The sequence below is a fragment of the Camarhynchus parvulus genome, chromosome 23 (genome assembly GCF_901933205.1).
Source record: "Camarhynchus parvulus chromosome 23, STF_HiC, whole genome shotgun sequence".
Lineage (NCBI taxonomy): Eukaryota > Metazoa > Chordata > Aves > Passeriformes > Thraupidae > Camarhynchus > Camarhynchus parvulus.
In genome coordinates this window covers 3,355,356-3,370,106 of record NC_044593.1, presented here as the reverse complement: position 1 = coordinate 3,370,106, position 14,751 = coordinate 3,355,356, and the positions used below count along the sequence as shown (strand labels likewise).

General features: G+C 49.8%; 1 protein-coding gene across 2 annotated transcripts in view; it reads left to right on the top strand.

The window, feature by feature from the left end:
- The window catches only part of GRIK3 (glutamate ionotropic receptor kainate type subunit 3), a 124,580-nt gene that overhangs the window by 91,539 nt on the left and 18,290 nt on the right, over positions 1–14,751 (top strand). For both annotated transcript variants that reach the window (XM_030964669.1, XM_030964670.1), the window contains exons 10-11: positions 2,321–2,524; positions 12,120–12,343. In XM_030964669.1, the coding sequence (XP_030820529.1) occupies positions 2,321–2,524; positions 12,120–12,343 (428 nt within the window). The remainder of the gene's footprint in view (positions 1–2,320; positions 2,525–12,119; positions 12,344–14,751) is intronic.

Below are 14,751 nucleotides of genomic sequence, written 5' to 3'. Positions count from 1 at the left end.
CAGAAGGGCTGGAACCAAAGGTCTTGTATCCCTCAGCAAGGGGTTAGCAGGGTGGAAGCTGAACATAAGCCAAAGACAGATGCTGCAGCAGCTTTCCTTGCAAATCAGCCACTCCTCCTAACGAACTTCCCATCCACCACATGACATTTTTTTCCCATTAAACGTTTCCATGGCTGTGGAATTGTCTGGGTCCAGGCCATGGTACCCACCATACCTCAAAGGCCATGGCATAATGCAAAATGATGGAGCCAGGAGGGGACTGTCAGCCATCTGCCTTTGACAGGCTTTTTTCAGGCAACATTTCCATCTTGAGCTCTGCGAGCACATAGGAATTACATAAGGCACGGGGTGATATCAGTTCCCATTAATTGTGCCGCTCCATGGGCCTGCACGCGTGCCACGGGGTTTCCACCTTGGAACCAGGGCTGTCCTGGATCCCTGTGCCCAGGGGAGGAGGGAATGTGCTCAGACCTGAGTTCTGCAGTGATTGCACGGCGTATGCTGGAGTCTGAAACATAAAATAGAGCCCTGGATGTTATTTGCATTTGCAACACCACTTTGTAGTTCTGCACTGCTGTAAATGACGAGAGAAGAGCCATAGGAGGAGCCTTTAAAAGAAAAAGCATGAAAGGCTATTTTTTCCCCTTTTGCTCATATTGCAGTGACTTGTTGGAAGAGAAATATTACCCCAGCAGCCAGTGCCGCTCTCCCCAAGCAATATGGGAACTGTGAAGTTATGAAATTGAGGGCACCTTCACTGAGAAATCGATTAGCAAACTGAGAGAGCTTGTGAATTGGATGTCTGGCTATTTTCAGTAATAAATTGTGAAATAGTCCGTGAATAAGTGGTTCACAGAGTTCAGAATTACCCCCTAGGAAATGTTTGAGACCTGGAGATACATTACTGAAGCGAGCAGCGTCCTAATGTTCAGTGCTTTGGCTGTTAAATATGTATGTAATCCCTACAGCGCTTCCCAAAATTAATAGTGCTTTATGGCTGCTCTGGAGCCATGGATTTATATCGAGATCCATAGATTCAGCTGATTCACAAACAAAGCACTAATTCCAGAGCAGAAAGCCGAGGAGGCGGCAGGGGAGTGCAGGATTGAGCCGAGCTGCGCGTGCCAAGCTAAACTCCATGGGCGTGATGTGATCAGCTGGGCTTTAGAACTCTGCAAATGGGGCTCCGTGTGCTGCCACGTCCCCTCCTGACCCTGCTGCTGGGCCAAAGGAGCACCCCCTGCCCCACTGTGGGAGCACAGAGCCTCAGGGCAGAGCTGGGGGCTGGCAGGTGGGCAGAGACAAGCACCACCTGAGCCCCCTCCTCAGAGCACCCCACCCCAAACCAGGCACTGTGACAGGGCTCTAATGAGGGCTCCAGACCTCCCATCTCTTCAAGCCCCCCCGTGCCTGGGCAAAATCACAGAGGGTGTTTTCTAGCACAAAGCATAGTCCTACCTCATCCTCCCTCTCTGGCCACCCCACAGCAAGGACAGGAGCCCTGCAGACACCCCCAGTTTGAGCCAGGGACTCGCTGGAGGTACCTCACCCTCCTCTTGCCTTTCAGTTCTTGCCTGCTGCCCACCACCTTTTCCATTTCCATCTGTCCTCCACACGTTTTTCCCTCAGGCTCCCCAGTGTTGCTCGTCCTCGGTGGCTGCCCAAGCCTGAGAGGCACCAAAGGATGCTGGACTTCTCTTTGTGTCCATTTCAACTCCACCTGCCAGCCTCTGCTCAAGGGGAGGGATCCACAGGTGCTTTAGCTCCTGTCCCCTGTGCTGGAGCTCTGCTATGGGTCACACAGCCCCAGCTCTCCCAGGCAGCCATAAGAGCAGCACACAGCACAAAGTTTCCCTGGGCAGCAGCAGGGCAGTGTCCATCAGGCAGTGCCAGCACAGAGTGAGCTCAGCGGGGAGGTTTTGGGGTGGCCCCAGCCATGCACAGCTCCCAAACCCTGAATTTCCCCCAGCAGCCTGTGGTGAATGGCAGGTACCGTGTGCAGGGCGCGGGGGTGAGTTTGTCCTCCCCCTCTTTTGCTGTTTCTAACACTTCATTTTCAGAGCATGAAATGGTTATTTTTCTCCCTGAAATCCTACCAAATGGAAAACAGTTGCCTGCTCAGAAGAGACAAAATTAAATTTTGTGGGGTAAACAAGGTTGCTAATTAGCTGATGCGCCGTGCAAAGTTAATTTATTCCCAACATGTCACAGTGCCAGCCCTGCCTGGAGAGAGCCAGTGCCTGGCAGCTCGGGCTGACCTGCAGAGGTGGCCTTGCCTCCAGCTGACCCTGAACTGGGACTTTTTGCTTTCCCTGTGCAGGAGGAGCCCTTTGTGATGTTCCGTAAATCTGACACGGCACTGTTCGGGAATGACCGCTCCGAGGGCTACTGCATCGACCTCCTGAAGGAGCTGGCCATCATCCTGGGCTTCTCCTACGAGATCCGCCTGGTGGAGGACGGCAAATACGGGGCACAGGATGAGAAGGGCCAGTGGAATGGCATGATCAAGGAGCTCATTGACCACGTGAGTGAGCCCCAAGGGTTGGCTGTGCCAGGCTGTGCCCACCACTGTAAGAGCCTGAATGAGAGATGGAGGACTGCTCTTCAAAATGCAGTTTATTACATCCAAGATGTTACAGCAGTCCAGGGTCGTGGGTGACAGAGCTGTGCCTACAGCTGTCAGCTCCAGCTGCAGGCAGGCCTGGAGATCCACATCCCTCAATCAGGCTCTTACTAATGGTGCCTCACATTGGGCACCACTGTAAGAGCCGAAATGAGAGATGTGGGACTCCAGGCTGCTCTCCAAAATGCAGTTTAGTACATCCAAGCGGTTACAAAAGTCTGGGTGACAGAGCCTGTGCCTACAGCTGTCAGCTCCAGCTGCAGGCAGGCCTGGAGACCCTGAGTTTAGGTTACACTGCATTCTATACTTTTCTTTGCTGAGCATCTTAATACAGTAGAACCAATCTATACCTTAACTTTTATCTACAGCCTATCATAACTACTATAATTACCATATTCATGTTACTGTTCTCCAATCACTAAAAGTTAGTACATTACAGTTTAAGCTAGAAGATATTTTTCAGTTTTCTTGCAGTGGCAAATTCTGAGACCTTTTTTACTTGCAACATCTGCTGACTTGTTTGCCTGTGCTATCTTTCTGCTTGGTAAAAACATCTTCGTGTCTGAGGTGGCTTTATCCTTTGCTCTAAGTCATAAAAACCTCTTCTAACTAACACACCCTTTGCCTCCTTGGTTATCCAGTAAGACTGGCTCAGCAGTTCTATTCTTCTATATCAAAACTTGCTTTCATTTCTATTCCTTCTTCAGATTCTACATTCAAAAATCTTTCTGCCAAGCACACATATCTGTGAGACTTTCTTGTCAAACTTTCATCCTTCCCAACGTCCCTGGGCTGCCTCTCTGGGGTGGGACCAGTGGATTTCTCACTGGCCCAGAATACCCACAGCAAGCTCCTGACCCTGCTTGGCTCCTTGTCACACTGCTTGCCAGAATATCCCTGTGTCTGGCTCTTCCAAGTATTAATTTGAAATTCCTGAAAAGCGCCGTTCTCCCAGCACAGAAATGTGCTCAGTGGCTCCAGGCACAGCCTGTCCCACAGTGGGACACAGGCTGGGTGTGGGGAGAGGGCAGAGGCTTCCCCTGGGCTGGGGGCACACTGGCTGTCCTGGGCTGACATCATGAGCTGCTCTGACCCCTGAGGACAAACACAGCCAAGGGCACAGCACCAATGCAGCACAGGGGAGCCTGGGCATGTCCCAGACACAGCCCAGCCCAGAGGAGACATCCAGAATGCGGGAGCAGGTGTGCCCTGGACAGTTTCATTTTTTATTTTCTATAAGAGCAACTTATTTACTAAAATCTCCTGGGACACAGAGCTCCCTCTGCTACACAGCAGCTGTGCTTCTCCTTCCATGGCCACTTCCAGGAGCCCTTTAAGCCCCAGGGAACCTGTTGGAGCAGCAGCTTTGCTCCCACAGCCGCCAAAGCGTCGCCACCTCTGAAACCGCCACTCATGGCCAGAACTTGCTCAGTTTGCTAATTAGATATCTTGCCTCCAGTACGTCCTGTGATCCCGAGGGCCCAGTTATGGAGGTGAGGAAAGCTGGTGTTTTTATGAATATCTGATTCCCAGAGAAGGCCTCTGGAAGAAAAGCTAAGGACAAAAAGAACGCTGCTCTCTGCAGCACAGGCAGCAGTGCAGGCAGTGCAGAGCACTCTCCTCCTGAGCATCCTGCTCAAGTGGGGCAGCCCCTGACCACCTCCAGGTCCTGGCTACATTCTGAATCCACAGCCTAAGCAGCAAAGACACAAAAATAATCCCCTGTAGAGCTGTAATGCTCTTACCATTCATAGGAGAAGAATGAGTTTGCTGGGTGAGTCACTGTGGTGTGTGGAGAGTCAAACACTGGCTGGGACTGATGAGTGGCTCAGGAGCTGGGCTGGGCTTCCAGATCTGCTCTCTCTGCCCTAAATGACATTGGACAAGTTGCTTCTGTGCACTGCTTCCTCCATCTGTAAAATGCAGATGATAATGATTATGTCCCTTTATAGGGACAAAGTGATGCTTAATCGGTTTGTGGCAAGCGCTGCAGCTGTGGGCTGGCCTGGCCCAGGGAGCAGGAGAGCAGCAAGGGCAGGCAATGTCAGTCCTGGGGAGCAGGACTCCATCTCATGGGGGAGCTCTGCAAACCTGCCTTGGTGCTTTTCCTTCTGGAAAACTCCGTGCAGCTCAAACCACAGATTTTAGAGCCTCTTACACAACAGCCCTGCCGAGTTAGACGAGTGGCAGTGTCCCAGCGGAAGCTCTGCTGCTCCGAGTGATGTGAGTGACACAGATCAGAGCTGACACCGAGTGGCAGCTGTGCCCCTCGGCAGAGCCCCTTGGGACACGGCTCCTCTGCCTGGCCCCACTGCTGGGAGCAGCCTCTGGAGCTCTCTCAGTGCTGGGAGCAGCCTCTGGATCTCTGTCAGTGCTGGGAATGGGCTCTGGATCTCTCTCAGTGCTGGCAGCAGCCTCTGGAGCTCTCTCAGTGCTGGGACCAGCCTCTGGAGCTCTCCCACTGATGGGAGCAGCCTCTGGAGCTCTCTCAGGGCTGGGATTGGCCTCTGGAGCTGTCACTGCACTGCAGAACTCACAAGGAACAAACCCCTCCCAAGAGAATAGAACCCAGACAGTCATTCAGCCCAAACCATGTCACTTCCAGTGTCCTGCAAGACGCCACAAGGCTCATAGGAGGTTTCAGCCATTCCCAAAGCTGTGGTCAGCTACCTGAGATAGACAAGAAGGAGGTTTGAGGAGCAATCTCATTAAACAGCACAAAATTCCTGGTCAAACCAGCATTGTAGCCTTTCTAGGGTAACTATCTAAAAAGCAAATCAACACACAGCAGCAGGAAAGGGCCAAACCTCCTCTTCTTGCAAGTTGTGTTCTTAACTCTGAGATGCAGCTCTGTGCTCTGTCCTGCATGGCTGAGCTTGTGCCTGCAGGGACACTGCCCAGGCCCCACATGAAGCCATTAGCTCCTTTATCTGCATGCCACTGCTTTTTATAGCAGTGTTTATGTAAAGCCTTCAGAAGTGAAATTGCAGCCAGATGGGCCCTTCCTCAGCAGCATCTTCCCCTGGTGTGGGGAAAGGCACAACCCATGGACACTGCAACAGGCCAGAGCGAGCCTATTTCACACCCAGGAGGAAAAGTGTTAGAGACGGCGTTCAAATCGAGTGGTGGTGATGAAAACAGGGCTGCCCACATCCAGAGTTTGATATCTGAGCTGGCTTTCCTCTGTGTCTCCTTCTCATAAACCAATTGGAATCATTCAGGTGGGAGCATAAAGCAGGCAGGATTTTGTGAGTTCCAAATACCCAGGTCAGGATTAATTCAGTGCAGAAAGCCATTGCCTTGTCCCTGGGCTGCTGTGACACAGGTGGGCTGAGCTGGTGTGGGCTCCCTGAATGACCTGGGCAGAGCAGGGGGTTCTCCTGGCGTGAGGTGAGAGGCTAAAATGGTGATTATTGTTGCTCAGAGGGCCTGGGAGCTGTGGAAACAGCAGATTCTGCATACCAGGGATCAGCCAACTCAGCTGAGGCTGAAATTTGGAGAGGAGGAGATGGGCAAAGCCAGGGGCACCTGTTCCCTGGGCTGGAGATGGCATCAGAGGAGCAGGGTGAGGGTGGCCTGGGTAGGTGCATGACAGCAGTGTCTGGGGGACAAAGGTGCTGTCACCAAAGGGGGTGAATCCCCAGAAGGTGGCACCCCAAAGGTGAATCACGTGCTGGGAGAGGTGTTTACACAGTGAGCACTCTGGGCTTGCTGCAGTCACGAATCCTCCCCCTCCTCTCCCTCTGATCCAGACGTGCCTGGCCACGGGCAGGGATGCCTCAGGCTATGATCCTTTGTAAAATCCCTGTGTTTCTAGTCTGGCCTTAAGCATAAACAGGAAAAGCAACAGCAATCAGAGCAGCCACAGCACGACCCTGTCTCTGACAGGTCCCCAGTAGCAGATGCAGAGACAACAGCCCTGTCCTGCTGCCTTTCATCTGCTGCTCATCCTCAGCACAAAAAGTCCCTGTTTTGAGGAGTTCAGTTCATTCCCTGGAGAAGTAACCTCAGCCCACTGCTTATTGTCACCCCTCTGGCCATTCCCGCAGAGGAGCCTTGATCAGAAGGGCCACGAGAGCTGAACTCGGGTATTCAGGGAGGTCTGGGGAACCCAGGCGATGCAGAGAAGCTCCTGAGCCCTTTATTCATAACAAACAGGGAGCCTGACAACTGCCAAACCTCCTCCTTTCAGCAACAGTGAACTGCTATTGATGTTTATTCATAGAAATTATTACTGATACAAGCAAAGCTCCACTGCGCACCGTGGCCCATCCGTTCTGATTTATAAATTCCAGTTGTCTGGCAAAGCAATGTCTGCAAATCTTCCCTATTGTTTGTGGGCAGAATCCCATAAAACCAGCAGAATGAGTTGTTCTGGACATTTTGCACAAACTTGTTCACAAATAAAACTTGTCTTCTGCTGCGACAGTGCACATCACATTGCCATTCAATCTGAAACTTCAGGTGGGAATAAAAGAGATGTGGCAAATACTGGGGTTGCTGATGGAAATCCCTGCCAATGGCAGCTGTGGAGGACTTGTAATATCCATCCTTAGGGACTATTCCTGACAGCTGATTTAACAATTCCAAAATAAGTGGGCATTTTCTGACAGTAAATTCTGGGAGAAATACATATGGCACCACACTGCCAGCTCCCCATTAACGCTCCTGCACTGGTGGATGTTTTATCTCACTTGTCATGAACTGGGGCTTCATGTGGATGTCACTGGGACAAAGATAGGGAACAAACAATTTAATTGGATGAAGTGTCCTCCACCTTTTGTTTAGACACTGCAGGACCTCAGTGCTAGGGACAGGATGGAAATAAACCAGAAGAGCTTTTCATTTTGAGCTCAGATCACTATTGGGTGGATTCATGACTGGGTCGTACTCAGGGATCCAGGTGAAGGATCTGTGTATGGGGAGCCCCAGGCTCTCTGTGTGCTCAGCAGGTGTCCCTGCCCCTTGCTGGCTGGTTCACCTGCCAGGAATCCAGAGGACAGGGCTTGTTTCTCACAGCAGGGCCATTCTCACCTGAATCCTCCAGCCTTCACATCCCTCAGGTACAATTAATGGCAATTCCAGCTCTGGAGCTCTTCCTTGAAGTGAAGACTACAAAAGCCCCAACAAGACCTCATGGCCCTCATTCCTCCCCTTCAGCTCAGGGTTTTCCTGCCAACATCTGATCTTAACTCACCCCGATATTGAATAAATCCATTGACAAAAATGATGTCTAGGTTAGGACTGAGATTGCAAGAACAGCCGTTAAGAGCTGGAGTCACTTAGCACTGACTCTGCCCTCCTTGAGCATCCCTGCCCCCTGTGAGTGCTTCCCTGCCCCTGGGCAGGCACAGGGCTCCCACAGAGACCCCACACCTGCCCCAGCAGCAGCAGCCCCTCCTCTCTGAGCCATGAGCTGCAGCAGAGCCCAGCTGCCTCAGGTGTGCCTCATCCCCCACGCCCCAGGACAGCCCAATGGGGCTGCTCTGCTGCAGGGAAAGGTGCAGGGAGCTGCAGGTGTGAGCCCAGCACATCCTGGGGACAGGGAGTGTCAGCACCCAGGACATTCCTCTGGCTGCCCTGGGTGATTCAAGACTCTGGCAAGGGGTTCAGAGACCTTGGCACAGAGTCACAAACACCTGTGCATTCGATTTTAGCCCATGGAAAACAATTACCAACTTTGTGTGAAGCCACAAGAGTTTGAGTAGAATGATACTGAATTTGTCACAGGGTGAAAAAGTAGAATTTTGGGGATTTAGAATGGGGGTTCAAGAAGCAAGATGGAGGAATCTGGGTGTGTCTTGTCTTTCTTCTTCTTGGCCTCCATCTTCTGCTGTGATGGTGACAATTCTGGGTTGGTTTAGAGTAGAGACAGACTGTCTAACATAGGTGATAGGTATTGGAAAATTATTGTAAATAAAATACACGTAGTTCTTAGTATAAAAAGCTGACATCACCCCAAGGGCAGGGACTGGGCCACAAACTGACCTGCTGGACAGATCTTAGCAGGTCAGAGAAAGAATATCATAGACAAGGAAAAATAAACAACCTTGAACAGCAGAACCGAGGAATCTCAACTTTTTCTTTGGTCGTGGGGCTGGGAGAAAAAGAGACTTTTAAATGCCTTGGGAGTCATCTCAACCACAGAAACCCAAGAATGGAGCAGGAGCAGGGCACAGCAGCCAAGCAAGGAGAGTAGGGAGCAGAGACAGGCCCAAGACAGAAGCCCCAGTGCTGGCAGTGGCAAGAGATGCCGAGGGATGACAGTGCCAGACCTGGGTAACAATTAAATCAGTAAAACACACACACACACACTATTTCTGTCTCTCAGGCAACACACACATGATTAGTTTATGTAAATACCTAACGCAGATTGGCAAAATAAGCACAGAGGCAGCTTCTTTTCCTGAATAAATATTTATCTTGGTGCTTATGCTGTTGGTGGGCTCTGCCATGACCAGCCACTGCCTGCAGGTTGGCTCTGGCTGAGGTCCGGCACTGCAGGATTCCCACAGTGACCATGGCTGCACAAGAGCTGTTCTGACCCACAGGCCACATCTCCCTGATAACTGAGAACTTGGAGATAAGAGTTGGCATTTTCTGATGAAAACCAAATATCTCTGCAGCAAATATGATCATCCCTGTGCAGAACACCCAGTGAACTCACAGCTGTTCCAGCCAAGTGGAATGCTGGAACTGGGTGAATGAGGAGATCCAAACCCTTGGAGGTGTGTAGGAGAAGTGTCTGTGTTTGATGTGCCTTGGCAGAATTCATCTTTTTGGCCTCAATTCAGCAGAACACTTAAGAACAGGCACAAGACTTGGAAGACGTGTGAGCTCCAGTAAAACAGAGGTGTAGGCTTAAGTGGTTTTGCTGGACAAGGATCTTTAAGCCACTGGCACTTGTTCTAATTCCTCATCTTTAATAAAACCCACCTGACTGTGCAACAGCACAAGAGCCAGGGCTGAGGAAAGGAAGCAGCCAGAGTCTGGTAATTGACTGCCCAGTTTGGAATGTCAGAGCACGACAAATCAAAGCTTCACCCTTGGTGGGTTTGATTTAGATCCTCTCTGTCAGCAAAGCCTTAATTAGAGGCCACCTTCAGAAAAATCTGCATTGATAAAAAGGATGTGGAAGTGCAGCCCTGTGCTGCCTCTAATTGCTCAGAACACACCCCAGCCCAGGCTCCAGAATCCCTGCTCTGTCCTGCCTGAATGTCACATTCCCTGCAAGGACACAGGGCTGCGAGCATATCACAGGAGCTGCTGGAGCCACACAGTAAAATTTTATTTCTGCACTAAAAGCAGTTGGATCCCTGGGCATCCATGCAGAGCTCTCTCTCTTCATTTTCTGTGGCAAAGCACAAACTCCAGGCTGTTCTTTAGCTCACTGTATTGTTCTGACAAATTTGGATGAGGCTCCCTCTGCCTGGCCATTGCCAGCGAGTTCTGACCACAGAACATTTGCTGCCTCCTTCGGAAAAACCCATAGCCAAATCCTTCAACATCTTCTTTGCCTTTCCCTGGTGAGTCAGGACACCCACACAGAAGTGATGGAGGAGGGAAAATGCTGCATTTCTTTTGCCATTTCTGCCTTGTGACTGTGCGGAGCACTAAGCCAAAATTTCCAGGTGTGCTGTGAGGTGGTGGGAGCAGCCAAGCTCCAAAGCTGCCAGGATGGTCCCCAGGGTGCAGAACATCCCCAGCTCAGGCTGAGCAGCCACCAATGCCACCTCCAACCCCCTTCAGCTTCTGTCCATGTCACCACAACCGCAGCTGGCACAATGGGCTCACTGGGAAAATGTTGGTCCCATTTTCCACAGGTTTTGACAAATGCCAGTGACTGAAATGAGCTCTGATGTAAAAATGAATTTCCATCTGGAAAGTGAGAAGGAAAGGAAACCAAGGAGCATCTGGAGAGCCATGTTAGAACAAAACCACATCGTTTTTACCCTTGTTACATAATTCCTGAAGGCCTCTGTTCAGGAGCTCTAAGGCTGCACTCATTGGATGGGGTCCCTTACACACACACACGTGTAAATGGACAAAAGCTCATGTAGAGACTCTTCCTACAGTAAGAGACCAAATTCCTTTATTTATAAATATTGCACTGACTTGATCACAGGTTGGAAAGGTCAAATGAAACCTTTAGTACAACCTTTACCCCCAGCACAGGCCAGGGATCTGCTCTGGTTCCTACAGATCCTGCTGAAGCAGAGTATGTTCCAGCCAGTATTGATTTAAAGTCCATGAATAATGACAAATCTACTGTATCTCAAGGTAATTATCACTCATGGGTAATTTAGAATTTTAATTTTCAGAACCAGATGTTAAATAAATCTTGCCTGGGCTCCTGGCATGGGGGGAGGTTCTGCTCAGCTTCAGAGCTGTAATTTATGTGTCTGTGTTTCCTTGGAAGTTCACAATCCCAAAGAATGATTTGCAAAGCTCAGGCAAGGAGGGTGATATTGAGGAAACCTTGGATGTGTTTACTTGTGGCTTTTAAGAACCTGGATGAATGTTTAGTGAGAGGAATGAACGCAGCTCTTAACCAACAGAAAAAGGGTGAATGTGGCTGGTCTCTGAATTAACACACAAATTAGTAAATAATTAGAAATAATAGAAACAAACACAATTCATACAAGCTGTCAGGGTAAAGAATATGATTGGCTGAAATTCTTCATGGAGCTCAGAGCACTCCAGCAGGATGGGCTGAGGAGTCCATCACTAAACAGAGTTTCCTCAGAGGGTCTCACCTGCACATCCCCTCCCTCCCACCTGCAGGCACTGAGCATTCCTGCCTGAGACTGAACCCCTCAGGCTGCACCATGAAATGACTGAGGGAAAAGAAATTGAACCTTTTAGCTCACGCTGCCACAGTATGGCTCCCTGCAGCTCCATGCACACCCTCCTCTCCTCTTGCATCAGCGTGAAAACAGGACAACAACAAATGAAAGGAAGGACAACAACAACAAACCACTGCTGCCAACAGCGGGCTCTGCACACAGCCTACTTGCTGTTGTAGTCTTGTGGTGAGGAGCAAGCAAGACAAGGGCCATGGACACTTTAGAACTCCACAAAATCTGATTTTCCTGACTGTTTCAGAAGAGTTCATCACATCGGGGCAGAAGCTGCAGAGGGTGTAATGCCTCCATTTGGTTGTGCTGAATTTTACAGTGAACATTCTACCCCAACATCTGCACTTCACAGCAAACACTGTGCCCCCAACATCTGTATTTCACTGCAAACAGTTACCCCCAACATCTGTATTTCACAGCAAACGCTGTACCACCAACATCTGTATTTCATACCAAATGTGTACCACATATATACCACATACATAATGTGTACCACAGCAGGGGGGAACCCCAGGGCTATGCTTGGGGGTTTTGGGCCTGTTTCTGCTGTGTGAGAGCTGTGGTGTCTCCAAGGGGATGGAATCTCCTCGGTTTGTGACTCCTCCTTTCTCCCTGCCTGTGTCCCTCCCTCTTTGCAGAAAGCTGACCTGGCCGTGGCTCCTCTGACCATCACTCACGTCCGGGAGAAAGCCATCGACTTCTCCAAGCCCTTCATGACCCTGGGGGTCAGCATCCTCTACAGGAAGCCCAACGGGACCAACCCCAGCGTGTTCTCCTTCCTCAACCCTCTCTCTCCTGACATCTGGATGTACATCCTGCTGGCCTACCTGGGGGTCAGCTGTGTGCTCTTTGTCATAGCCAGGTAAGGGCTCCCTGCTGGCAGCTGCAGCATCAAGAGCTGTCCTGACCCACAGGCCACATCTCCCTGATAAGTGAGAACTTGGAGATAAGAATTGGTATTTTCTCATGAAAACCGTTGTCACGCCTGAGATCCCCCCTGCTCCATCCCCATGGGCTGGCTGGTTTCACTTTCACACACACAGCATGGAAGAATTTTAAGATTTCAGAAGTTTTGCAGCTTTTCTGTCAGCATCTTCTGGTGTATGAAGAGATGTATTTCTGTATCATTGTCCATTCATGCTCTCTGCTCACACCCTTCCCAGCCTCTGCTGGGACCCGAGCTCCCATCTCCCCCACCATTTCCCACTTCTGTCTCTGTAAAGCTCACACAAACCCTTCCCTATACCAAAAGAATGAAGATGCCTTTGCTACGGATCAGACATTGTGTCTGTTTACAAAATTAATACGCATCTAATTAGCATGTTTAAATCCTCTATGTTTAAAGGCAGAATTTGCATACATTTGCATGTCTTGTTAATTCCACAGGGCCTTTGATGAGACACAGTCCAGGGTTGCTCTCAATCCATGATCCCACCTTTTCAAATCAAAACAAAGCACTTTCCCCCTCCTGCAGGCAGGTGCCCTCCATGACCACACACAGCCCTCGACGGAATATTTTGCATAAACACCTCACCCAGGAAAGAGTCCTCAGCCCACTCTGCAGTTTGATGCTCATTTCTCATTATTTCCAGTTGAATTTATACCAGTGGGGATTCCAGAACCCTCCCTGTTTTGGTCTGGGGGTCCATGCAGACCCTTTTCCCCAAGGCCTGCTGTGCTGCACCTCCCTGGGAGCATCCATCAGAAACATTCCCCCCTCATCCACTGGCATTAGAAAGTCAAAGGAAAAAATCAGACACAGAGCTGGAGCAAGCAGACTCCATTAACCCTGATGGTACAACACATCTACAATTTTCAGCATCCCTCAGTCCAGGGGGGCATTTAGAGCAGATTTCCTCCATTCGCTCTGTCATATCCTAATTACACAGAACAGCAGAGTGAGCTGGGCATGAGTGCTGTGTGCACCTGCAGTGCTCACATTAGGAGCTTGTTTTTTTCCAGCTCATAATGGCCAGATCCAGCCCACATTGTCCAGACCCCACTTCCAAAGCATGTTAAACACGCATGGTGAGGCAGGTTCATCCTCTGGTCCCTCCTCTGCACAGGGGCAGAGCTGGACATTTGTCTTTTGTCACTATTGTCTTAGGGACAGCTGAATGAAGCAACACAGAATCCAATGTCTTCTCAGAAGTGACGTTTATTAAATATCACATTCTTTTATAGACTGTTCTGAGAAAGCTGGATCTGATTGGTCCTCAATCAATACCCCTCACCTCACTGGCTAATTAGGAACACCCTTCTTGTACACATCTTACAAGTAAACAACAAGCTCAAAACACCAACTGCAAAGATTAAAGATTATTTTAATTCTTTCTCTGAGCTTTCTCAAAGCTCCCCCAGAGCAATGCCTGGGAAAGTTTATCTGACTTTCTCCCTGACCAGATTGTCAGCATCCACAGTTTTCCTCTCAGAGGACATGGAGGGCCCTCCCTGATCCGGATCCTGCAATCACCCTCCTGCCTTGTCTTTGCCTTCCCTCCCCACCCAACCTGTCAGGGATAACCAGGGGCTCTCAGCAGCACAGGGCTCTCCTCTGGGGATGTGCACCCAAGGTAACCATGAGAAGGAAAATCCTGTGGTGGCTGACAGACAGCCCTTGTCTGTCTGTCCCTGCCATCCAGGCAGGGCACAGCTGAGTGGGCTTTAGTGGCACAGCCTGCTCCTGTGGCCTGCAGGGACAATCCAAACATAATTTTACATTTTGGAGCTTATTTTTCCCAGCTCATAATGACCAAATCCAGCCCACATTGTCCAGATCCCACTTTCAAAGCATGTTAAATGTGCAAATTGTATCTGCATGTGAAATGCTGCAGAAAGGGTGAAGGAAATGCTGGGGCAGACCATGATGTGAAGCCCCCCAGTCACCACTTTGCACAAACAGGGATGTCTGTCCAAGCATGGCAGCATTGCCTGGCTTTTGGCTGATGTTGAGGGATGAAAACCTGAAGAACTGTGGCTTTGTCTCAGGTTTTATTCTGACATGAACCTCAGCATCTCACTCCATCACATCAATTACCATGTTGTAGAACAATTTTTCCCTATCAGGCTATTTTTTGGACTAAATTCAACACATAAAATATTGCAATTACAGTTCCTTTTTCACATTTTGCTCCTGACATTTCTTCTGTCATCCTATTTTTCAAATAACACCAAGTACGCAGGGTAATTAAAATTCTGCTGGAATGGTCTTTTAACACATAGAGATGGAAGGCAAGAGATTTCACAGGGAAAATATTTATTGCATTCAGA